General features: G+C 45.2%; 1 protein-coding gene across 1 annotated transcript in view; it reads left to right on the top strand.

Annotated features, from left to right (window-relative positions):
* The window catches only part of ksr2 (kinase suppressor of ras 2), a 131963-nt gene that overhangs the window by 33307 nt on the left and 71677 nt on the right, over positions 1-26979 (top strand). The window contains exon 8 of the mRNA XM_063193940.1: positions 25693-25877. Coding sequence (XP_063050010.1) covers positions 25693-25877 — 185 coding nt within the window. The remainder of the gene's footprint in view (positions 1-25692; positions 25878-26979) is intronic.

Here is a 26979-nt window from a genome sequence, read left to right as displayed (position 1 = left end):
CAATAAGTGCAGATGCAAAGAAGGGTTAGTTTTTTTTATTTTTTTGTAACATAGAGTACACACACACACACATACATAGCCTACACATCATGTCAAGAGTCTGGCCTGGGGCTAGGGCAGCTCAAACATTAGTCTAGTAAATAGTCACGACAAATGTGGTATGACATGCAGTATGACATGTAGTATGACAAACTCTGAGGTCTTAATGACATGAAAAGCCATAAATAACTCGTTACGACAATCAAAGAGTCATCAGTGAACGGCTTTTACGCGTAAACAGAGTGGATATGATAGCATCGCATTTATGGGACCTTATCGGAAGTTATGTGCTCTGGAGGAAGTCATGTGATGGGCTCTGTGACAGGTTAACCCGATTGCGGTATCCAGGACCCAGGGCTGATTCTTTGGCCGGGGCCCGGGACAAAGTCACCTCAAAGGGCAACCCCACACACACACAGACCCTTACATATAATACAATACAATACAATCTGTATTTATGTAGCGCAATATCACAACTAAAGTTGTCTCAAAGCCCTGTCAAAATACACATAATGCACTGAAAATACACAATGCACTGAAGAAGATACAATATACAAATCCCCCTCTACTCTACGTCTGGCCCTGGGGCAACTGACCCCTTTGTCCCTCCCCCCTCTGTCTGTCGGCTTCCCTGGCAGAATGCATCAGCACGTATCGTGTCGTACCGTACAGTACGGGGGTAAGGGGGGGGGAGGGGGGCAGATAAGAGGGAGCAGGGCCACATGGTCACAGGTCAGGACTGGCCATCTGGCATAGTGAGCATTTCCAGGGGGCACCCTTGCCCCTATTTTCAGAAATGTGAATTAAAAAACAAAAACAAACAAAAGGGTGGGGGGGTCCACTGGTGAGTCAGTTGTGCGACACAAATTACTGTATGAGGGGCCCCTTAAAGTGAATAGTGCCCGGGCCCTATTTCTCCCCCAGGCTAGCCCTGTCATGGCCACATGGTCAGGTCTCAGGACTCAGGGCTCAGGGCTTCATCTGATTAGCCACCATGGCTCCAGTTACATTACACTGGCCGGGGTTGGGAATCGCTATTAGGAAGATAGTCAGGAAAGACACACACACACACATGGGCGTGCAAGTATGCATGCGCGCACACACAGCTCTACACACACGGTACCACAGTGTATGGTGCAGTTATCCACCGTGACAGCATCGTGTTTTGAAAGTCAAACAGTAATTGTCACCGTCAGCATCTTTGTCACGGTAACCATGCACAGCGCTGTCTGTGTCTGTGACATCCCCGCTTTTAAATGACAACTCATCAGGAATTCTGAAAAGATGTGTTAACGCTCTTCTGTTATGGTATGTGACTTTCGAACGTTCATTCGAAATGGGAAAGGTACAGTAGCTGTCCTTCCAGTGAGCTAATTGGACATTGAGTCATCAAGTGTGATTCCAAACGAAAAATTGCTTTATTTCCTCCTTTGGCAGTTCGCTGCATTTGTGGGCATAACTGGGATATGTTGAGGGCAACATCAGATGCTGACTTGGTGCTGCCTTATACCCAAAATGCTGTGCACCACCTCCCTCTCAACGGGGAGCCTGAATACAAACATGCCTGACATCCGGTTGGAATTCAGCCTAAATGCACTGTGCATGGCTGAGCGCTCTATATTATTATGGTATTATTATTATTATTTACTACTTTTATTATCATTAATATATTACCAAACATCATGGCATTTTGCCATTCAAGACAACACTTGTTGTGTGACCTCAAATATGATGGCTCTTCTACAAAAACAAAACCTACCCAAACATGCAGGAATGGTGGGTCGAAGCCGCAGAATGGTATTAGATAAATGGCTTCTATTATTCAGCTGGAAGTTCTTCAAGGAAGGAGCTAGGGCATTATATTGGATGAACGTGTGTGTGTGTGTGTGTGTGTGTGTGTGTGTGTGTGTGTGTGCGTGCGTGCGTGTGTGTGTGTGCGTGCGTGTGTGCGTACGTGCGTACGTGCGTATGTACGTACGTGTGTGTGCATGTAGTTGCCAAGTGGATAAGCACTGCTCCGAATGGGATCAAACAGCATTAGAGAATTGATTAGTGGTCCCTGACAGACCACAGATGCTGGACTTGGGCTTCTAATCAATGACAAGATGCCTGGAAACCATGGACCTCATCACACTCAAATCAGCAGCCCCCGGGGCTCTGCAACGAGCGCACGCACGCACACACGCACGCACACACGCACGCATGCACGCATGCATGCACGCACGCACGCACGCACGCACACACGCACGCACGCACGCACACACGCACGCACACACGCACGCACACACACACGCACACACACACAAACACACACACCACCACCACTACCGTAAACAACCTCCCCTTTTTCACTCACTCACTCGCTCTCTCTCTCTGTCTTACTCTCTCTTTCTCTCTCTCTCTCTCTCTCTCTCTCTCTCTCTCTCTCTCTCTCTCTCTCTCTCTCTCTCTCTCTCTCTCTCTCTCTCTCTCTTAAGCTCAAAACACACACACACACACACACACACACACACACACACACACACACACACACACACACACACACACACACACACACACACACACACACACACACAAAAGCACACACACCACACTGCAACCTAAGTGAACTCATTCCCTAGTTTTATTCTCTTTGCTGTTGTTTTTGTCATGGACATAAAAGACCTCCAAAGCACCCTGTCTTTCCTCCCATATCCTCCAGCCTACCAGCTGCTGTGTTTTCCTACCTCAGGGACTGTGTTTTGCAGTTAACTTCACAGTTTTGCAGTCCTCTTCCACAGTCCCACTCCTGCTGAGAGCATTTGATGTTTCTGTACTCTGTTTTTTATTGTTTTATCTGCCATGCACTGTAGAAAATGGATACGCACAGAGACACTCAGGCGATCACATACACACTTATACACACGTACAGGCACACACTTACTCGCAAACACACACACACACACACACACACACACACACACACACACACACACACACACACACACACACACACACACACACACACACACACACACACACACACACACACACACACACACACAAACTCACACTCACACTCACTCTGACGCAGACACCGAAACAGAAACAAAAACGTCATGCTTTTTTTTTTTGCTTTCACGTTTGTTTCTTTGTGTCTGCTCACTATTTCCTCACGTCCATTATCCCCTGAGATGTTTCTGGGAGGAGCACTGGGTCATTGGCACATGCATTGCATACAGTACACATTTCATATATTTTCATGTACAAAACGCACGCGCGCACGCACACACACACACACACACACACACACACACACACACACACACACACACACACACACACACACACAGAGGTTCAAGCAATCACACATGCATGTGAACACAGACACACCCAAATACACACACATATACGCATATTAAGGTACTCAACACACGTAAATGGGAAGCCCAAGTATGCAGTAATTTGACTAGTATGTTTTTGGTGCATGAGAGTGGGTAGGTGCTGGATGCTTACCAAGTGTGCACGGTGACCTTGTAAACCCTCCCACCTTACACCTTGCACGCTGCCAGGGTCGCTGACCGCTTTGGCTGGACACAGGACAAATCATATGAAACCCCCCCCCCCACACCCAATACATACAATGTGAAGACCCAATTCTGGGCACCTTTCTCTCCCTGGCCCCCCCGGAACAACTGTCCCCTTTTGCACTCAACACACGTAAATGGGAAGCCTAAGCATGCAGTAATATGACTTTAGTATGTTTGCATATGCATGTGGTGCATAAGAGTGGATAGGTGCTGGATGCCTACCAAGTGTGCACAGTGGCCTTGTAAACCTCGTAAAGACCCCACCCCCCACCCCCCGTCAGCTTCCCTGCAGACATTACTCAACTCACCTCGTCGTCTGGCTGGCCATCATTATCCCGCCGCGTGCATTGATCACGGCTTGACCTCCCACCTAGACTCCTCGTACGCATGCCATACTAATGAGCAGCAGTGCAGCGCGGCGCGGGACTGTGACACCCACACCTGGACTGGTAATCTGACTGGCATGTAGGGCATTTTCCTGGTGGGCCTTCAGTCATCAGGGGCTGATTCTGCTGTTGCTTGTTTTTTTTTTTTTTTTTTTTCAAATATCCCTCAGAGACCAGTCCATGATTTAGATGGGGCGGCCCATTGGTGCATCTTATACATACAGTGGACTGAGTTCATTGTAATTATACGTATAACCGCCCATCCGGGTACTTTGCTCGTAAATGTGCGTTACACCCCTTTTTGGGAGAAAACAAACCGAACGTCTCATTAGCGTACTGTACATACTACATCGGCTAGCCCAAATAAACACAGTCCATGCGTCAGCCACGGCTGTTTGGCTGTATTATTTGAACAGCTGACAACACAACACGTCTTCGGCATGTTGAGCGAGAAAAACGCTAGTCTACAGGTCCTTGTCTTTTTTTATTCTTTCCCAAAACCACCAATTGACTTGAATTGGCTTTTCCCCCAATGTTTTCCCCCAAAAAGGCGTGTAACGCACATGGCACACGTCACACGTCACACGTCACACCGTTTATACATTTAGTAGTATAGCAGTGGGTGGGGTGGGGTGAGGAACTAGTCAGTGCCAAAACAAATACCGGGCCAGGTTTTGGATGCAGCTCAGCCTTGTTGACACTTTTCCAGGGGTCCGTTTCTCGATTCTTGTCGTTGCTAACCGTCTTAAGACCGTCTTAAGACCGTCTTAAGACCGTCTTACCATTCCCTTGGATTTAGTGGTGAGCGTCGCTGTCGAGAGAGAGTTGAGTCGCTCTTACGAAGGACGTTGCTACCGTCGTTAGCAAAGACGCTTTCGAGATACGGACCCCAGGTTTTCTTTTTTGTCGTTGTTGTTGTTGTTTGTCATCTCACAGACTGATATATTCCTCCCCATTCCAGACTCTCTTCTGTTGGTGTGTAATTCCTTTGCTATTTTTCTGAAAAGGGAGAAGCTCGTACTGACATATTCCTCCACCATTCCAGGGCCTCTACTGTTGGTGTGTCATTCCTTCCCTATCTTTTCTGAAAAGGGAGAAGCGCGTAGATCGAGCCCCTCTTTTGTTTGTGTAATTCCTTGATTATTTGCTGATGGTGGTGATGTACATAGATCTACTGTTTAGCTCTCTCAGTTTTCAAGGCATGCATGCGCTCCTCGATCTGAGTGCACACCAAGTGCCAAGTATTCCCTCGTCTTTTGTCGGTGGGTTCTGTGGGTGTAGGTGGGTGGTTTATGTACGACTTTGGGTGTCTTCATGTTTTTTTTCTCGTATGAGCCTTTTAGACATTGTGCTGCCACTCTCTCAAGGATTTTTCCAAGCCATCTTTTGAAGTGTGTGTGTGTGTGTGTGTGTTTGTGTGTGTGTGTGTGTGTGTGTGTGTGTGTGTGTGAGTGTGTGTGTGTGTGTGCGTGCGTGCGTGCGTGCATGCTTACGTGTGTGTGTGTGTGTTTGAGAGAGAGAGAGAGAGAGAGAGAGAGAGAGAGAGAGAGAGAGAGAGAGAGCTATTGTGAACGTATGCTGTTGAGGTGAGGAAAAGGCTTTGTCAGTGCCAGGGGAATTGCAGAAATGAGAAACGCCTGACAACAGTGTTGTTGTCCTTGATGGGATTTCTTTCTCTTCTTTTTCAGTGTAGAAAGATCCATGGAGAAAAAAAAATACAGATGGGCAGGCATGTGATGGTATTAGCACGTCACAATTTTACACCCTTTTTTAATATGCCCGTCCACAATCCCATGCTGAGAGACCTCCGTGTGTGTGTGTGTGTGTGTGTGTGTGTGTGTGTGTGTGTGTGTGTGTGTGTGTGTGTGTGTGTGTGTGTGTGTGTGTGTGTGTGTGTGTGTGTGTGTGAAGGTGTGTCTACTGTGTTTGTGTGGGAGTCTCTTCATATGGAAACTCAGGTGCCACCTTTATCCCTAGAAGATCATCAACAGAAGATTATAGCGCCGTATAAGACTTTTTTGAGCCAAATTGGATTGTGCCATGATAAATGTATATCTGTCAATCCAAATAAAGAACTAAAATGTGTGTGTGTGTGTGTGTGTGTGTGTGTGTGTGTGTGTGTGTGTGTGTGTGTGTGTGTGTGTGTGTGTGTGTGTGTGTGTGTGTGTGTGTGTGTGTGTGTGTGTGCGCACGCGCCCTGTCAGGGTGTGACTGCCTATGTGCATGTGAGTGTTTGCATATTGTGTACATGTGTGTATGTGGATGTACTTCCGTTGTGGAAATGGTAGCTAAGCGTTTTTTGAAAGATTGTGAATGTGGCGAAAGAGAGCGCGCGCGCGCGCGCGCGCGAGAGAGAGAGAGAGAGAGAGAGAGAGAGAGAGAGAGAGAGAGAGAGAGAGAGAGAGAGAGAGAGCGCAAGAGGGAGGGGAGGCAGAGAGAGAGGAATAGAGAAGGAGAGAAAGATGGTGCTGTTGCTGGGCTTAGTGACAGTTGGACAGATGGCGGTGGTGGCTGTCTCCGGTGTGTCTTGCTGCAGACTGAGCTACTTGACAGCTAGTCCTCAATTAGCATCTGCTCCCCATGCTAAATGAATAGCTCTTGTCCATTCAGAACCGGGCCAAAGACGTCACAGGCAACTTGTGTCCAGTGTTGCCAGATTGGGCTGTTTCCCGCCCAATTGGGCTGCTTAGGATGGCGGTGTGCAGGAAAAAATGAATTTTGGAGAAAAAAACGCCATAGAAAACAATAGAGTTGTGAGGCATTTAGTGCTTCCAGGCGGGTTTTGAGAATTTTTTGGGCTGGAAATCATCAGCCTCATCTGGCAACCCTGCTTGTGTCTATGGGCGACATAAGGATCTTTACATTCTAGCATAATGTGCTATTCACACGACTCGCCACTGGAGTTGGAAGGTCATTTTTTTTCCTCTTTCATAAAAGGCTCCGCAAGAGGTGGTGCGATAATAAAGGGTCTTTTTATAGAGAATAAATTAATCGAATTTCTTCATGTGCAAAATAACCATGCAGTAAATACTGTCTGCCACCCAATATGCAACCTTGCTTCCTCCACTTGAGAAGGAGAAAAAGAATTCCCCATTGTCAGCCTGGTGGGGGACTATTCTTCATTCACCATCCAGTTTGCAAATGGGAAAATGACTTTACTATTGAGCTTTTGCGAGATATTGAAATATAATGCTGTTGTCAGTGATGCCATCACAGCGTTTTACTTCCTGGTTCGAGGCCACAAGCACAAGTGGAGGACGCAAGGTCACATATTGCAACGCACCCACTGTATCAAAGGACCCTCCTGTGAGGTGTTCCATGTAGCTGTGCTAATGTGTTAGATTTGCACAAACATATGACCCCATATGCCTAGTTTGTTGATTGTTGGTTTATATTATTTAATAATGCTTAGACCAGCAGTTCCCAAACTTTACCATGCCAAGGCCCCCTATTTACTGGTAGATTCCAGCCAAGGCCCCCCTTACATGGGGCATGCCACACTATTTTTCTCTGCACCACATCCCTCTTTCACAACCATAGTCTAGGTCTGTTAGTCAGTGCCCCACTGGGATATATAAAATAATGACTTAACAATAATAGTAATGTTCAGAGATGCAATTTTGGTTGATTTTGGTGTACATTGTATTTTATTTATTGTTACGCTATATACTGTAATAATGGCCCATCACACTAACCTTGCAAACTATTTCAGTATTTCCGACAGCAGCGTTGCATATATTTATTCAAATTACAGTGGCACCGGCCCGGTCTCATTTGAAAATGCCCGGTCTGACTTTTTGCCCCTTTCCAGCCCTGGTGGCAGTGGTAGCTTCACACTGTCTTTGCTAGTGGAGTTAGGGTGCTGTCACTTCAGGAGCCCCCCACCCCGGGACTCAAGAGTCGAGCTCATCAAGCTTTTAAAACCAATAAACACACATTTAAAAGACACCCCTCAAAACAGCTCAAGGCCACAACATCAAACCCACTGTGCCACTTCTTAAACTTTTCAGTCCAACAGTGAAGTGGGTGTACGGTAGCTGACTCCTGCCCAGTGCTCACTTGGCCATTCAGGTTACATATGTTGCCTGGTCATTTCCTCTCCTCCACCTCTCCTCTCCAATTCTCATTTCCTGTCTTCTCCTCCCCTCTCCCCTCCACTCCTCCTCTCCTCTCAACTCCTATTCCCACCTCTTCCTCTCCCTTCTGTCTCCTCTCCTCTTCTCCAACTCTCTTCCCCTCCACTTATAGACCGGTCCGAGCCGGGACATAATCGCAACGTTTTCCTTGGATTCTTGTACTTTGGACCATACCGATCAAAATAAGCTTTTGCGCCGTCAAAAAAGTTGTCCGGAATCCAAGATGGCCGCCAGAAATTAAATATGGCCACCAGAATACCTAAAACCAGTCCTATGTTGGAGGAAATTGTTCAAAGATAATTTTCTTTGGCCTAATTTGGGGATATATAGTGACTGAAATAATATTCTGTGGCTTAGAGATCATTATCTCATTGTGCAAATCCAAGATGGCTGCCAAAAGAGGTCCCCTATACTAAACTGTCATATCTCCTGATTGAAAAGGGCTACAACCATAATTATGGGGTCTATTCATATGTTTCCATGGTCTGTGAATCCATTTCTGCATGTATTTTGTGAATCTGACCATTTGTTCAATTTTGCAAATCCAAGATGGCCGCCAAATGTGTTCCCCTCAACCACAAACTGTATTATGTTTGGATCTAGAAGGGCCATAACTATAATTCTGGTGCTTATTCATGTTTCCAATGTCTATATGTATTTATTAGTGGTGGGCCGTTATCGGCGTTAACGTGCTGCGATAATGTGAGACTCTTGTCGCGCGATAAAGAAAATATCGCACGTTAATCTATTCTCAAAATATAGGTTTGGAGTTTGGGTATGCACGTCACCATAGCGTTTAATTGACAGACGCTTTCAGACTGCGCTCCAGTCGTTTCTCCTCTCCACCTGCTGCTTCAGCAGACCTACTAAATATGAAGTGTTTGCATGCTGAAAACATTAATCCCTCTGCCGTGGTAGGTGTTGTTTGAGTGCTTTTTCATAAGTGGTAGACTAAAGAGACGTTATTGTTTAAGGTGAACATAGAGAGACATTATTGTGTGTGAGTAGGCTACCAGCCCGACATAGCCTACATTTCCTCACACATTGCATGGAACACATAGCCTAAACAACTTCCAGAAATCTTGCCTGTGCCATAATTGCAAAACATTCCGTGTGATATGCATTTTGAAGATTGTCAAACTGAAAATTTCATTATCTACTCTCACTGAATGTTTGTGTTGCAATCGCGCATATTTGCGACTCAGTGAGATATTCTCATGCAAACGGAAATCCTCGCGGTTGTCGCGCTTGATTTTTTTTTTTTTTTGCAAACTGAATTCATTTCGAGTTGTAACTCCTCTGGCGTTCTGACTCTGAAAACAATTGTCAGGTTTAGGCCAAATCGCTGTGTGCCAGTGCTGCAGGTTCTAGATAGCGAGTAGCCTGGCTCTGCTGAGGGCTGCTGTGCCCTAAGAGATTCTCTGGCTGTGCCTACTGCGCGCAGAGCTCCTCCCTCTCTTAAAGGAGCCGCTGCTCTTTTTACCAGTCAGTGGCATATTCTGTCTCTCTCTCTCTCTCTGTCTCTCTCTCTCTCTCTCTCTCTCTCTCTCTCTCTCTCTCTCCATCAGAAATGCTGAATTGTTGAGGTAATTTTGTTTAAATAGCCTAAATGTTTGATAGATTTATCTGTATTTGCCTCTACAATTTATAGCGCTGTTCATTTTGAAATTTCAGTATCTTTCAGTATCTTAACTGTAAATGCTTCCTAATATATTGGACACACGTTACACATATTGCAGTGATTTTTTCATCACCAAGTATCAACATAACCATTTTTTGAAGATGAGATACTAATGCGCCTAATGAGGTCTAATGCGCCATCTGTCTTAAGAAACCCCAAGGTTTTTTTCGGCATTATTTTGCTAGCGTGCCTATTCTGAATGAGCCATTTTGATATAGATTAATCTAGATTAATCTAGATTAATTTCATAATTACAGTGAGATTAATCTAGATTAAAAAAATTAATCTATGCCCACCCCTAGTATTTATGCAGGTGGGCTGCAAATTGAATCATTAAGTCTGTTAGAAAATCCAAAATGGCCGACAATTCCAGTACCTCTGCTGTGGTGAAACAGTCAAAGACTTGACACAGTATGACATTTCATTTGTAGTCTAGAAACATAGATGCATTTTACAAATATTCTGTTGCTATCAAACTATTAACCAGCATACTATGGTCTACTCATAGGTTTCCATGGTCTATGAATCCATTTATGGCAGCATTTTGGATTGGATTCAGACTTGATAAACAGCCATTATGAAATTTTATTTGTAGGCTAGGGATATAGATGAATGAATTCAGAGGCAATTTATGAATATTCTGTGGCTATCAAATCATTTGGCATGACTGTATATTTTGTGGCATAACAAATCATAACAAATTATGTTGCCTCCGCTGTGGGGAAACTGTCAAGACTTGTTACACAGCAATTTTGGTTTGATTTGATTTGTAATCTATAGGGTACAGATGAATGATTACATTTTATATGTCACACTTGTTGTTTTTTCTCTCTTAAGTCTTTGAATGTTTGGAGCCAAAGTCTCTAAATTTCAGTTATGCTCAAAACAGCACTGTCTTTGGAAACTCAAAAATGTTCTGTACAAGAATATATTTTTGATAACTGAACTTTGCTGTGCATCCTAAATTAATATTTTACTGCACAACCATAGTTTCTGAAAACAGCTTTGCATATATGGTGCATGGAGTCAACCAAAGTCTAACAACAGTCAACAGGTACTGCAGCCCAGGTACTAGATTCCAGAATCCCTCCGCATTTCTTGGTTTTGCCATATGAACAGCTGTGAACAGTTTTCTATGAGATTTCGGTCCGGGAAATGTGCTGCCCCTCAGATGGATGCTGTTTGCCTGGAACCATGATTTTGGTCGCTTGCTGGTGTATTTAGGGTCATTGTCTTGTTGGGCATCCACTTCAAAGGCCTTTCCTCATTAGTATAAGGAAACATTAGTTCTTCCAGTATCCTGTTGTACTCAAACTGATCCATGATCCTGGTACGCAGTACACAGACCAACATAGAACAAAAACATCCCCATCATGATACTTGCACCATTATTAGATAAGATTAGATTAGATTGTTCTTTTGAGGTCTAAGGGTCATAGACAGTTTGTCGACATCCTGCAAACCATAGTACACAGTGAAGACGGTTAAGCATGATTGTGCAAGCATCATGACAGGGGGATTTTTTCACTCTGTGGTGTTGGTCCTATTTACCACATGCCAGGAATCATGGATCAGTTTGAATACATCTAGACCAGCACCATGTACAAGAGCAAGTGCAAGACAAGCACACTCTCTGTGTCTGTCACTGGTCCTTTTCCATCAGTTTTTTATTCTTTAATTTATTGTTTATTATTTCAGTTGTGCAAAATAAACTGTCATCAGGAGTTTGAGCAAACATGAGCCTCATCAACTGGTGGAACTCTTGAGCCAGGTCCAGTCATAGCTTCTGTGCCTGTGTGGATATCCTATAGGCCTACCGCTTCAAACCATTTTCATCAACTATGTATTGAAACAACCTTCCTCCTGCCGAATAAAACCGTCGCTACAACACTAGCTGTTTTTCCGTCATGTGTCGCACAATCTTCTCGATGCGTATCATATTATGCAATCATCTTTTTTAATGGAAAATGCATGTCTTTCTCTTGCACAGTCTCTCTCTCTGTCTTACTGTACCTACAGAATGGACATCCAGGGTTCAAATACTAAAGCCCCCATCACATACTCTATTTGCTCCAGTCAATTTAAAGTACCAGCTGATCCTAATTACATTACCCCTTCAGTCAGGTTGATGAGCTATTTAGTGACATAACCTTTGTCAGCAGCACAAGCAGGGTATTCTGGCAGGATCTTCTCACTTTCTCAATCCAGATTGCCTGTCCCTGCTTACTCGGACCAGTATCACTCACTCGCTCACACACACACACACACACACACACACACACACACACACACACACACACACACACACACACACACACACACCACACACACACACACACACACACACACACACACACACACACACACACACACACACACACACACACACACACACACAAATCAAATATCATACTTGCTACATAGCGTGCATATGGCCATTCCTCAAAGTTGAGATGGTGGCGCTGTCTGCCATTTCGAATTTTCTTTCAGGAGTCGGATTCACAAAATACCTACAGAAATTGATTCAGGGACCATGAAAATATATTGAAAACGCACTAGAATTCCAAACACTATTCGTAGAACAGGAGATATCCTACTTCATAGGGCCACGTCTGGCAGTCATCTTGGATTCGGACGATGAAAGTACTGGTTAATGATTTACGAGTCACAGAATATTAATAAAATGCATTATTTTTTTCTGAATTCACTCATCTACAGTATATCACTTGACTACAATGCATATTTCATTCTTGCTGTGTAGCCAATCTTTCACAGTTTCCCTGAAGTGGAGGTGGCTGCATTGTTGGCCATTTTGGATTTTCTGATAGAACAAATGGCGAGATTCACAAAATACATGCAGAAATGGATTCACAGACCATGGAAACATGAATAGACACCAGAATTATAGTTTTGGCCCTTCTAGATCAGGACATAATACAGTTTGTGGTTGAGGGGAACACATTTGGCGGCCATCTGGATTTGCACAATTAAACAAATGGCGACATTCACAAAATACATGCAGAAATTGATTCACAGACCATGGAAACATATGAATAGACACCAGAATTATAGTTGTAGCCCTTTTCGATCGGGAGATATGACAATTTTTAGTATAGGGGACCACTTTGGCAGCCATCTTGGATTTGCAACATGAGATAATGATCTCTAAGCCACAGAATATTATTTCAGTCACCATACATCTCCAACTTAGGCCAAAGAAAGTGATCTTTGAACAATTTCCTCCAACATAGGACTGGTTTTAGGCATTCTGGTGGCCATATTTAATTGCTGGCGGCCATCTTGGATTCCGGACAACTTTTTTGACGGCGCAAAAGCTTATTTTGATCGGTATGGTCCAACGTACAAGAATCCATTGAGAAAACCTTGACAGGAAAACGTTGCGATTATGTCCCGGCTCGGACCGGTCTATTACCTCTCCTCTCCTCTCCTCTCCGCCTCATCTCCTCTCCTCTCATCTCCTCTCCCCTTTTCTTCCCACTTCTCTCCTCTCCTTTCGTCCTCCCTCCTCCCTCCTCCGTCGCTCTCACACCACCGCCTCGTGCCCTTTTCAAACTGAGTACCTCTTCTGGCTTGGATGATAATTAACAGAGCTCATTCGGTATGTTAATATGGATCAACACGTGTGTGTGTGTATGTGTGTGTGGAAAAGGCCACCGTTGTTTCGCAGCCTTGTTCACGCCCGCCGACAAGGGGGGGTATGTTTTCCCGGGCCCAGGAAGATAGGGGGCCCAGAATTGGGTCCCCATTACATTGTATGTATTGGATAGGGGGCCTTTTCAGATGACTTTGTCCTGGGCCCAGCGAAAGCTGTCAGCGGCCCCGGCCTTGTTAACGGGCAGCAGCAGCAACCCAGGGCCGAGTGGAGACCATGGAGCTGGAGTGGCCGACCTGACGAGAGGGGAGGAGATGAGGGAGAGGAGAGGAGAAGAAGAGAAGAGAGGTAGAGGAGAGGAGAGAAGGGGAGAGGAGAGGAGAAGAGAAGAGAGGTAGAGGAGAGGAGAGAAGGGGAGAGGAGAAGAGAAGAGAGGAGAGGAGTGGAAAGGAGTGGAGAGGAGTGGAGTGGAACGGAGAGGATAGGAGAGGGGATGGGAGGAGAAGATAGGAGAGGGGAGTAGAGGAGTGGAGAGGGGTGGAGAGGAGAAGAGAGGGGAGGAGATGAGCGAGAGGGGAGGGGAGGAGAGGAGAGGAGAGGAGAGGAGTGGTGGGGGGTAGTTATGAAACCCATGACATCCAGTGTCATGAGACTGTAGCCAGCTAGTACCACCACTTCATAAACGTACAGGGGAGATAACAAGGGAGAAGAGAGGTGGTGGTAATGATGGTGGTGGTGGTGGTGGTGGTGGTGGGTTGTTATGAAATCCATCTCTTTTGGTGTCATAATGGCTAGTGCCGTACACCTTATAAAACAACAGTAAACTGTAACTTATACTTGTATGGGGCAGAATAGGGGTGTGGGTGTGGGTGACGGCTTGTACCATACCTCTATTACAGCACAAATGAAGACATATGGAGAGGAGTTAAAGGTTAACGCCTGCTCTTTCAGTAGCTGTCATCATGACCGTTTGCGTCATTACCTTAGTAATGAACCGAGGTACTTATGGAACTCTCTGTTTGCCTAGCATTTGGTCGTGCTTTAGCTTTAGTGTTACCTTTGCACAGATGTGTTTGAAGGAATCTTTCACGTCGTCAAATCTGATGTTTGCCGATAATTCTTGATGAGCTCCGTGTTATGAAATTGCAGAGGAGGAGGAGGAGGAGGGAGAAGACTGTGACTCACTCTAGATTTCTTCTTCTTCTTCTTCTTCTTCTTCTTCTTCTTCTTCTTCTTCTTCTTCTTCTTCTTCTTCTTCTTCTTCTTCTTCTTCTTCTTCTTCTTCTTCTTCTTCTTCTTCTTCTTCACTATTCTAATTTCACCAGGCTAAACTCAAACTAAAATCACCTGAAGGGAAACAGTTGAATACGTTGCAGAGTGTTTGGGCAAGGTTAGAAAAACAAAATATCTCACACATCTGGCACTGGTTCCATTCCTCAATGTCTGAGCCTCATTATTTTTCAATAACCCACGCAGGCTTATTGTCATCATATTTCTGAATCTGTGATATAACCCACTTCAAAGGATATTTGAGAGCTTCCTGTCACATACGTAAACTTCAACAGTGCACACTCAACCCTAGGTCAGATCAACTCTTAACACATTGAATACCAGACACATAATAATACGGTTTGTGTTTCCAGATGTGGTAAGTGCCAACCAGTAACAATACGTTTTTTCTGTTTCTTTTTTTCTTTTTTTCTAAACTAACCCTTTCTTAGCTTCTGCTAACTTTCTGCTAAGAGTTTGCCACATAAAATGCATAACATTTGTCCGTAATATGGTTTACAAAATAAACCAGTCATTGTACATTTTCATTCAATTGTTGTGTGCGGGTGTGGGTGTAAGAGTGCGCATGTGTGTGTGTGTGTGCGTGTTCATGTGCGTGTGCGCGCGCGCGCGTGTGTGTATGTGTGTGTGTTAGCTGTGAGAGGGTATGTATGTGCATGAGTATAGTCTTGAATCGGGTGCTGCAGAGGAAACCTCATCCATGTTAATCATGGCTTTGCCATTCGGGGGCCATTAGCGACCAGTCAGATTAAAGGGATGTCAGAGCACATCAGGCGCGGGGCAAAAAGAAAAAAAGAAAAGATGGTGAGAAAAAAAGGGAGGGCAGAAAAACACCTTTTACACGCCTCTCATAGCTCTGTCCAGCCACCCCCTCCACCCCCCTCCCCAAACACACACTCTCTCTCTCTCACACACACACACACACACACACACACACACACACACACACACACAAACACACACGACACACACACACACACACACCACTCACACAAACACACACGACACACACACAAACACACACACACACACACACACACACACACACACACACACACACACACACACACACACACACACACACACACACACACACACTCATGCAAGCAAGCCTTCATCCTCTCCTTAAAGGCCTGGCTGAGTAGAGGGGATGAGGAGCATGCTTATGAATTTATATGAGTAGTTAAAGGTGCGTCATCTCACGGGGGCCCACTGCCACGGCCGCCGCGTGCATAATTGATATATTAAACCCACGGGCTTTCGTTTCGGCAAGCGGTTGACAGAGTTTGTGTGCGGAACTATATGGAGGGCGAATAGGGCATTCGCCCAGGGGGCCAGGGCCCTCCTATATTGGTGGTGGGGGCCCTATTGTGACCTTGACATGCTGTATGAGGGGCCCTATCAGTATCTTGCCCTGGGGCTCTATGTGCAATTGTTTCGCAACTGGCTTGGAGTTTGTGTGCGGTGCCACGGGTGGTGGCGAAAGGTGCCTCGCTCACTCATCTCGGTCGGTGGTGAGCTTTTTTTTTTTGCAGGAGACTGGGCCCCTTTAAGATGAAGATTTACGGCTGATGGTCTGTTTATTTCCTTGCCTCGAAAATATAACCTGCAATATATATAAACAAAAAGCTCGTTTGACGATACGTCAAGCAGAGATAGTTATTACCTGTTATCTATAAATCGTTGTGTTGGTTATTTGGGGACGTAAATCCACAGGTGCTATATTGACTTAACCCTCAGCTCCTGGGTCCGATTGCTTTGACTCAATTCCTGATTTTTTTTGCGGTGCCTAATAACGGTCAGTGTTGGTGGGACACTTGAAGGGGCTTCTGTTTTCGAAGTCACGAGTCAGAAGTCATCGCCCCCCTCGCTCCTCTCCCTTGCGCCTGTCTCTGCATTTTGATGTGAACGCAACCAGATTGGTTGTTGTGTTGGTATGGCTCGTTCCAGATCGAGCGGTTGTTGTATGAATTTGCATTTGGAGTGCACTGAAGAGGCCACACTTGCTTTTTACTCTGACGCAGGGCTGGACTAGCTATAGGGCATACAGGACATTTGCTCGGAGGACTGCTGATGGTTTTGGCCTGCCTTTCCCTTTATGTAATGGTATCAGTCCTCAGGCCACTCCGAGTCAGATTTAATCATTAATTTCGGTTGTTGTGGTCAAGCTAACTGATATTACATGTCTAAAAATGACGTTAAAGGCTCCATTGTCTCTCTCTCAGTGCCTGGCGGACTGGTCTTGGCTGAAAATGCCCGACCTGATTTTTTATCCCAGTCCAGCCCTGCTCTGACGGGAGCTTTCGCACATCTGTGACTGAATTGCACGAACATCAATCTCCCCATAAGCAGACCAGAAGCCATGAGGGTGGATTGTGTGTTAACACTAATCTCCTTAGAAGTCAAAGGGATGTTTGTGGAGACATAGACGAGGTGCATCTACCACATTGCGAGGAGACAAATTGGGAGATATTGGTTTCTGCTGGCACGCAGGAATGAGTTGTTTTGATTTGAAGAGCTTGCTTGCTTCTTTTTAAAGTTTGCTTTTCAAACCAGTCCCCGTTCTCCTTCTCTGAAACAAATTCCGAGAACAAATTCACATTTGGCACCTCAGTCCTCCCACTCACTACAAGCTTGAGAAACAAAATAGCTCGACACTAGCCGATGGCAAACACAGCAAACACCTGTAGGAATACATCGTCAGTATTCTCTCTTCTTGCAAGCAGTGTGTGTACACGAGTCATCACGGTTTTGCTCTGGGCTCTGAGAGCACAGTCCAATAGCGTCAGGGATCTGAACCCCCTTTGGTGTTTGTACGTCTTCAGCAACATGGGCATTTCAGAAGGTTGAGTGACTCACCTGTCCGCAGGGCACATCTCCCACAGTAGGTGTCTGTTACCACCTGCCCTCTACTTGCGCGGCGCAATGACACGGGTATAATGAGGTGTGTGTGTGTGTGTGTGTGTGTGTGTGTGTGTGTGTGTGTGTGTGTGTGTGTGTGTGTGTGTGTGTGTGTGTGTGTGTGTGTGTGTGTGTGTGTGTGTGTGTGTGTGTGTGTGTGTGTGTGTGTGTGTGTGTGTGTGCAGATGTCTTACAAGCTTGGGGGAGCCAATGACTATATTCAGTGGAGCCCTTCGCCTTCTATTCCTGTGGAAAGAGATTGTAATAAAAAAAAAAACACTCCAGAGCCGAATGAAACCAATTAACGTCAGAAGGTGTTTGATGATTTTCACAAGCACCCTGTGTCCCTCTTGGCACCCCCTCAGACACCAACGGGGCTCGTACTTACTGTACTTGCCATCACAGCTACTCTCTGGGGACTTAAAGGTGCACTGTGTAATATTTTTAGTTGTTCATTTCCAGAATTCATGCTGCCCATTCACAAAAACCTTACCTTTTTAACACATATTTACCACCACCATCAAATTCTAAGCATTCATTATGATTGGGAACATTGCATTTTTCATACATGAAAAGTGGGCTCTTCTCCATGGTCCATCATTTTGAATTTCCAGAAAATAGTAAATATTGGTTTATTATTTAGTAAATATTCACGAAAAGACCAAATTGGGCAATATGCAGCACAGTTTCAATGAGCAGGTTAGTTGCAATACCTACTCTGGCCACATCCTACACAGTGCATCTTTAATGATTACAGTGTTCAGCAGGTCAAGGGCCATGTAATGCATGATCGTCATATAGTCCACCATTGCCAGGACTTTAATTTAGTTATGCAGTAGCACTACATACCACATGCCAGTGATTTAATTAATATTACGGCATCATAATGGTTTTTGATTAGCAAGGGTATACTACCTGTAAGTGTTACTAATTGTTATTGAATAACATAGCATAGATAATAGCAAAAGTATTGTATAAAGCATATTTAGCATATTTATTGTGGATTGCTTAACCAACGAATCATTTGCAGACAGGAAGGGCAAAGAACATCCCTTTGGGTAAAGGTAATTGATATTTGACCTTGAAAACCTCATCAAAACCTCAAAAAGAATGTTAATTTTCTAATGAGAAAGTGTATTTGAATCTCTGGTGAAGTCATCACAGTGCATAGCTCTACTTTACAGGGTAGAGCACACTGGCTGGCTGTGTCCTGCACAGATTGAGTCAGATTTGACTCTTGCGTGACCCCCGTGTCTTCCAGTAACAGAAACGTGACACCCTCTCCCCTGGCCAGACTTGCTAATCTCTTTCACTGAATCGTCGTCTGTCAAATACGGCTCCCAGTTATCCTTGCCTGCTCCTATTTTTGAGCCACTCTTCCCCAAGCACCCTGATGCCCAGCGTGTTCCTGTCAAGGGACAAGAGGCCAGTTGGGGCTTTTTATAGGCGGCCCTTACACCCTACACCTGCAGGGGGCGGTGTGGAGAGGTGGGGGTGGATGAGGGGGAGTGGGAAGGGGGCCATCCTTCCTTCGCTGGGCTTTCACTGATGCACTGATCACTGCATGATGGGACGTTGCCATTGATCCTGCAGGGGGTGTGGAGAGGTGATGGTGGTGGTGGGGGAGGGAGAGGGGGGCGTCCTTCTCTGGGCTTTCACTGATGCATGACGTTGTTGCCATTGGTCGGCGTCATCGCTGCACCTGGCCGAGCGAATGCCTCAGTCTGCAGCTTGGCGGGCCTGCGCCGTAATTGGTGTTGGCTCGACGGAGGCTTTGAGCAAGACGCCTGGCTTGGCTTTGATGCCAGGTTCATCGCCAGATATAAATGTTGAGTGTGAGTGCAAGAGGAGGAAGAATAGGCTCTTTAAAAAGCACTGTCAGACCAAACACTTAAAAATTCTTTTTGATTTGGCATGCAAGCACTCTTATTAGTGGCGTTATTGGATAAGTCTATGCTATGCAGGCAAGAGAAAACAAGGTGTCTTGCTTACGAAAACGCTTCGATTTGACTGAGGGTTGTTCACTTTTTTCGTGAAAAATGGTTAGATTATAAGAATGTGATATTGAGTAGTATTAAGTAGTAAAGATCTGTTGCAATTAAGCTAGTACATTATTTCCCATATGTCTTTTGATAGACTTTCGATTTGATCGGCATCTGAAATCTGAAATGCTGATAGATTGTTGATGAGACAAGATCAAGTGATATCAAGCCTGTAGAGACTATATCCCAAGGGGTTTTAAGATAGAAATCACACATTGATGACAGTTAAATATCTATTGCAACTATGGGTTTTATGCTATGATAGCATGTTATGCTAGTAAGACCAATGCATTTTAAAGATTAGCTCAATAACACTTTAAGCACAAAGAATTTTAACAACCTTGAACACCCCCGGTGCATTCTCCAAAAAGTGTGTGGCTCACCCTGTATTTACTTAGTAGGTCTACTCCTACTGACACCGGTTACGGTAAAGTTACATTCACACACATCACTACTAGTTACTCGCTTCTAGCTCACTCGCTTGTTCCCCACTCGATTATTGAACATTCATTCATGCAACTGCCACTGCACCTGTCTGGGCCTTGCTTCGCTGGAAGCCATGAACATTCTATTGACTGTCCTCGCTGAGTGAGTAACTAGTAGTGATGTGTGTGAATGTAGCTTAAAGGGCTCTAGATAAGATTAAAAGTTTAATTAATCACTGTCCCGAGTCAGCCGATGCTTAGTTGAGTCACTAGTAAGTGAATGATGACTCTCGTGACCTCTTTCATGGTCCGCTGTTAGATAACCCCCAATGCAACTTTTGACAGAGCGGTCCGCAAAATCGCTTTACATACCGTATTCAGATTTGTATCAACTGCTGCCATTCTGTGATGAAAAACATTCCCACAGACTTTATATAAACAGCATTTTTTCATGACTGTGTAGATTTTGGGACAGGCATGCCACCCCGCCTTTAAGGGTCTCAACGTAGCTACACCAAGAGGCTCGTTGGCGTGACAGTCAGAACACACCCACAACCCTTGTGATGGTCGCTCCATCACATGTCCTAATAATAAAGGGCGAAACGGCTCCAAAAATATAATAAAAAAACACCTCTGACCACTGTCCTTCTGCCGCACCCTTCATCCAGACACCAACAACACAGTGGTTCAAGTTGGTCAATGTCTCTGTCGGCAGATCTGCCAAAAGCCTGTTGTTCCTGCTTGACCTCAATTTGACCTCAAAACTCCCCCTTATTTCACCGCAAATGTGTTCCTCATGCTAGGACTGTACTGTGTGTGAGTGGGTGAGCGTGTGTGTGAGTGGGTGAGCGTGTGTGTGTGTGTGTGTGTGTGTGTGTGTGTGTGTGTGTGTGTGTGTGTGTGTGTGTGTGTGTGTGTGCGCATGTGTACGTGTGTGTGTGTGTGTGTACGTGTACGTGTACGTGTACGTGTACGTGTACGTGTATGTGTATGTGTACTTGTGTGTGTGTGTGTGTGTGTGTGTGTGTGTGTGTGTGTGTGTGTGTGTGTGTGTGTGTGTGTGTGTGTGTGCATGTGTACATATATGTGTGTGTGTGTGTGTACGTGTATGTGTACGTGTACGTGTATGTGTATGTGTATGTGTATGTGTATGTGATAGTGTATGTGGTACATCAAGACTGTCAAGGGTTGGCCTGGCTGAGCTGGGTACACACAGATCTCAGCAGGGATGATGAAGAGTGCATTCAAATATCAACACCAGCAGTCAAGACAGACAATGCTCTCTCTCTCTCTCTCTCTCTCTCTCTCTCTCTCTCTCTCTCTCTCTCTCTCTCTCTCTCTCTCTCTCTCTCTCTCTCTCTCTCTCTCTCTCTCTCTCTCTCTCATTTCTATCAAACTCTTTCACTGTCTTTCATTCCAGCTATTTTACACTTTCTCATTTTACTTCCTCTCCCTCTCTCTCTCTCTCTCTCTCTCTCTCTCTCTCTCTCTCTCTCTCTCTCTCTCTCTCTCTCTCTCTCTCTCTCTCTCTAAGATAAGAGGGAGAGATTGGCAGCTGAAAAGTATAGATGTTGATGTGGTGTGATACCATGGGGTGTTCTCTATCCATACCCCCTCTATCCATTCCTTCTCACATCTCTCTCACCTCCTTGTCTGTCTGCCTTTGTCCATATTTTCTCCTCCTCCATTGTTTTCTTTCTTTCTTTTTGTCTTTCTTTCTCTTCCTGTCTGCCCCTCTTTTTCACGTACACCTACACACAGTCCCCTAACACGTAATTTCTGTCTAGGAGGTGTGTAAGTGAGAGAGAGAGAGAGAGAGAGAGAGAGAGAGAGAGAGAGAGAGAGAGAGAGAGAGAGCGAGAGAGAGAGAGAGAGAGAGAGTCACGACTGTACTGCCTGATTGCTTGCTAGCCCTGGGGTATGGTGCTACCTTATCGTCGCCACAGTACTACAGTATAACTAAAACCAAATGGCTTCTTAACCGCATCCACTGGGCATATTATCAGAAAGTGGCGAGATTATTCATACGCATTCGGTGCCCTTTTCCGTACTGTAGCGCTGGGCCTTTTATGAAATTATGATAATCGGAAGAGAATATAAACCCCATAGTAATTTAGTCATGTAAAATTGGATACGGCGCAAATCGAGTTGAACATTTAGAAACCTCTCGATGGCAAAAAAAAAAAAAAAAGTCTGTTAGCTGTTCAGTGTTTCTCATCTTAAGCCAGTGTTTCCCAACCCGGGGTACGTGTACCACTAGGGGTACGCGAGCAAACTGCAGGGGGTACTTGGAAATCTGTATGGAGTAAAGTGACATTGGGATAGAGAAAGCGACGTACAGCATGAGTTGGGGGGCACTCTTGACACAGCAAAAAGGCTTAGGGGGTACACGCAACAAAAAAGGTTGAGAAACACTGTCAAGCCACTGAAGACGACGTGAATTTGAGTTTGAGATGCTTCTGCTGAGTTTGTTGTTGTTTTTGTTAAAGTGGTAGTTCGCTATTTTAGACATTAAGCCTTGTTTGTGTGACTTCTGGGGTGAAGTAGAGATGTTCTCATCACAATTTTGACATTTGGTGCTGAACGGAGCATTTGGGTATTCAAGACTGCAGCCCCCCCACCTTTACATTGACTCCAATGAAGCACTCAAGCAATCGATCATAAAATGGCATTAAACTTTCGTTTGCAGAGACATGAAACTCACCGAGTGGTCAGAGGTGGGCAGCGATACGTTGGCTCGAAAATCACCGCGAAACACGCTTCCAGAGAAGATATATTCATTATTGTCCGTCTTCATTGATTGTATTGGTTTGACTAGTATTACTCCGCGCGACCGGAAATGGGGGTGCGTTTGTTTACGTTACTATCTATGGTTTGTATGCAAGCTGTAGTTTTTGTAGCCAGTCCCACTCAAAGATAGCCGTTCTACCTCGCTCCTTGATGTCTACATAAACAACACACTATCGCTACCTACTGGCTGGATGTCTACTGCTATTCAACGGCGTCTGGGGAAAAATAGGTCCGCCAAATGCTAAACAACAGTTAGAAGGCATATTTCGCTGCAATTTTCGGGTCAATTTATCGCTGTCTACCACTGACCACACGGTGAGTTCCGTATCTTCTCGGACGAAAGTTTAATGCCATTTTATAATCAATTGCTTGAGTGCTCTATTGGAGTCAATGTAAAGGTGGGGGGGCTGCAGTCTTGGATACCCAAATGCTCCGTTCAGCACCAAATGTCAAAATTGTGATGAGAACATCTCTACTTCACCCCAGAAGTCACACAAACAGGGCTTAATGTCTAAAATAGCGAACTACCACTTTAAGTTTAGTTTCTCTTCTCCTGAAGAGTGACAGCCTCATCGCTCAACACGCACTCAAAATCACATTGGATAGCATAAGCTAACTATAGAATCGTATCCTTCTTCTTCTCTTCGCTTTTTCCTCCACTTCGCCTGTAGTAGTAAGCAGCAGCTCCCAAGAGCGGGCAAATGAGCCTGGCTGGGTGACTGGCAATGTTGCCAGATTGGGCGGTTACCCGTCTGTAGGTAAAAACAGGAAAAATCGGCCATTTGGCGTTTTTTTCTGCAGTTTTACGCCCATAGTAACCAATGCAATTTGTTAAAAATGGGCGGAATTTAGAGGCTCCAGTGTTTTTTGAGCACCTTTTGGGCGGGATTTGATCAGACACATCTGGCAACACTGGTGGCTGGGTTGATTGTCACAGCGTTCCCCACTATCATTGTCAGCGGTGCACACAAGAAGATGAATGTGCCTAATTAGGTCAGAGTGCCGTAATGTGTTTTTTTTACCCCTAAATTGCTGACAAAGGCGTTAGTGTAGCCCGGTGCCGAACCACAAAGACGAGGAAGCGATGACCTGCAGAGCGAGCGTTTGGTTTTCAGGAAGATTCAGGCAGCGATTACACTTAGGGGTCTAATTGCGCGTCTCAGTCAGAGTACACGTCCTGAAGGAAGGAAGCTCTAATTCAGTGGTGTTTAAATGAGCTATCGCACAGAGAATTCTCTCCCTCTCCCTCTCTCTCTCTTTCACTCTCTCTGTCTCTCTCTTTTCATTCCCTCGTCTTTCTTGCTCTCATTAGGAGTTCAAGCTCATTAAGGGTGTTAAAGAGACAGAGTGATGAAAAAAATAATGGATAGAGCGAAAAAGAGAGTGTGTGAAAGAGAGATAGATAGATATATGGATGGAGAGAGAGAGAGAGAGAGAGAGAGAGAGAGAGAGAGAGAGAGAGAGAGAGAGAGAGAGAGAGAGAGAGAGAGGGATGGACTGAAAGGGCTGCAAAGGAGCATGCTGGAGGCCAGCTGGAGAGTCATTCAAACCAAAGAGGTCTTGGGGGGGGGGGGGGTGCAGGGCAGGAACGCAAAGGGGTGTGATGTGTGGGTCACCCTCACAGGGTCACTGTGGCCTTGTCAGCCCGAGTAGTGGCTCTTGACATGTGCTTCTGCTGACCACAGTCCTGCCTGCCGCCACACAGACCTGTGCTAACCACACAGACCATTAGCAACAGACAAGGGCTGCAAAAAGTGTCGCTTTCCCTTGGCTGAACATCCCACTATCCTAATCCAGCTCCACCTTCCTACGCCACTCCACTCCACTCCTTCTCCTCCTCCTCCTCCTCTGTCATTCTCTGGGTAATTTTGGGGGGGAGCACGCTCAGGGTGGTCAATTGGATGGAGTCACACCTGTAATGGAGGGGGGGTTTTCAATTTCTTAGTGGCGCGAGAGGATATGTGTCCCCCTGTGGAGAGCTAGCGGGACTTTAGGACAGCCGGCGTGCCCAGTTGGGTATATGCCAGAGCTGGAAAGTCTCTTTCCCTGATCTGATGTTGGTTTTTGATGGAAATCATCATTGTGTACAGTTTAGACTCAGCTGCATGCAGCCTTTGTGTGTCAGCCTTTCAAAAAGACATTCAGCACCATGGACAGCGCTCAATGTCGTGTATTGGTGACTTGGTGTTTCTTTTATTCATGATGTGTGTGCGCTTGTGAGTTAGTGGTGGTGGACGGTAATGTAGTTTAGTTATGTTTGTTTGCAGAAATATTTAAAACATTTTCATATATTTAGTAGTTATGGAAACATGGCCATTTATTTATAAAACAATTAGTAGAGCAAAGATTTTAGCAAAGGTTTTTACTAAACATGAAAGCTGTTTGTTGTGTATGTTGTGTCCATCTGAAGCGTGTACGTATGAACGCACACACAAATGCACACACAGAGAGACAAGTACACTGATTTACTCTGAACTCAGCCAACATTGTGAACATTTCTATCAAACTCTTTCACTGTCTTTCATTCCAGCTATTTTACACTTTCTTCTCTCTCTCTCTCTCTCTCTCTCTCTCTCTCTCTCTCTCTCTCTCTCTCTCTCTCTCTCTCTCTCTCTCTCTCTCTCTTTCAATTCAATTCAATTATGCTTTATTGGCATGCCTATTGGTAACCAAAGCTTGTTGCCAAAGCTTACAGATAACATAAAAGTGGGTAACAGAACATTACGGTCAATTAAGAACATCTCTCTCTCTCTTCCAGCTACAGTGTATTTTACACATTTCTCATTTTACCCCCCCCTCTCTTTCTCTCCTGTCCTGCAGAGCCAAGAAGAAGGGCAAGCCTCTGAACCTGAAGATCCAGAGCAGCGTGGGCAGCAGCTGTGAGAACCTGCCCACTACGCAGCGCTCCCCCCTCCACAGCGAGCGCTCCCTGCGCTCCTTCTTCTTCCCCTCCTATGTGCCCTCCACCCCACCCGTGCACTCCGAGGCCTCCACACCCTCCGCCAGTGAGTAACTTACATGTAGACACATTCATGATGTCTAACTGTTTCAATGAACACTTGAGAGTCAGTAAATTTCAAAACACACTAGGCCCTGCCGTGGCCAACCGGTAGGGCACTCGCCTGCCATGCGGCTGACCCGGGTTCAATTCCCGGCCCGGGTCCTTTGCCGACCCCTCCCCGTCTCTCTCCCAATTCGCTTCCTGTCCACCTCTCACACTGTCCTATCAAAATAAAGTCGAAAAAGACAAAAAAAACCTAAAAAGGAGCCTGTTTGGAAATCAGAAGGTTGCAGGTTTGAGCCCCGCTCTGCTGCCTGACCCTCATCGATGTGTCCATGAGCAGGATACTTAACCCCAATTGCTCCTGGTGGCAGTGTGGTACTTTGCATGGAAGCCACTGCCACCGGTGTGTGAATGTGAGTGTGAATGGGTGAATGTAAGGCATACATGTAAAGCCCGTTGAGTGCTTGAAGGAGTGGGACGCTCTATAAATGCAGTCCATGTACCATTTACCATTTGTCCCAACGCCCTTCACTTCTCATCCATGTCATCTGTGTTATTTGGAAGGACAACATCTCATAGTTGTTGTGAGTCATACAAACCATCTATCAGTTAGTAAATTAATCCTCATCACCACTCATTCATATCCATGTCTTTGTACTGTAAATAACCCCCCCACCTGTTCATATACTGACAGAACATTTTCAGTTAGTAAGTTTTGAAACACTGCCTAGTTTTTAGCTCCATGCAGCGACCCATATGCCACTGTGGTGGCTGGGCCATCGGCCCATCGGCCCATCGCAAAACTGTTTGCTTTTTGGAGGATGTACATTGTTTTCTTATACCTTTCTTCCTACCTCTTATACAATCAGGCAAGCAGGCAGAATAAAAATATGGCAGAAATGGCAGAAACATTGGTATGTTGAGACACACAAAATTCACAAAAAAATATATGAATTATTTTCTAGCTCTCTATTTTGCTCTCTCTATTTCCTGTTCCGTTCCTGAAAATGATTCTGTTAGAATACGCCAACCTCATAAATTACAAAAAAAATCCCTCGTATTTGGATATGATTAGTGGATCAGAAACATTCATCAATTTACTT

This window comes from Engraulis encrasicolus, chromosome 3, assembly GCF_034702125.1.
Source record: "Engraulis encrasicolus isolate BLACKSEA-1 chromosome 3, IST_EnEncr_1.0, whole genome shotgun sequence".
Classification (NCBI taxonomy): Eukaryota; Metazoa; Chordata; class Actinopteri; order Clupeiformes; family Engraulidae; genus Engraulis; species Engraulis encrasicolus.
The sequence above is the reverse complement of the archived record's forward strand: the minus strand, read 5'-3'. Positions and strand labels throughout refer to the sequence as shown.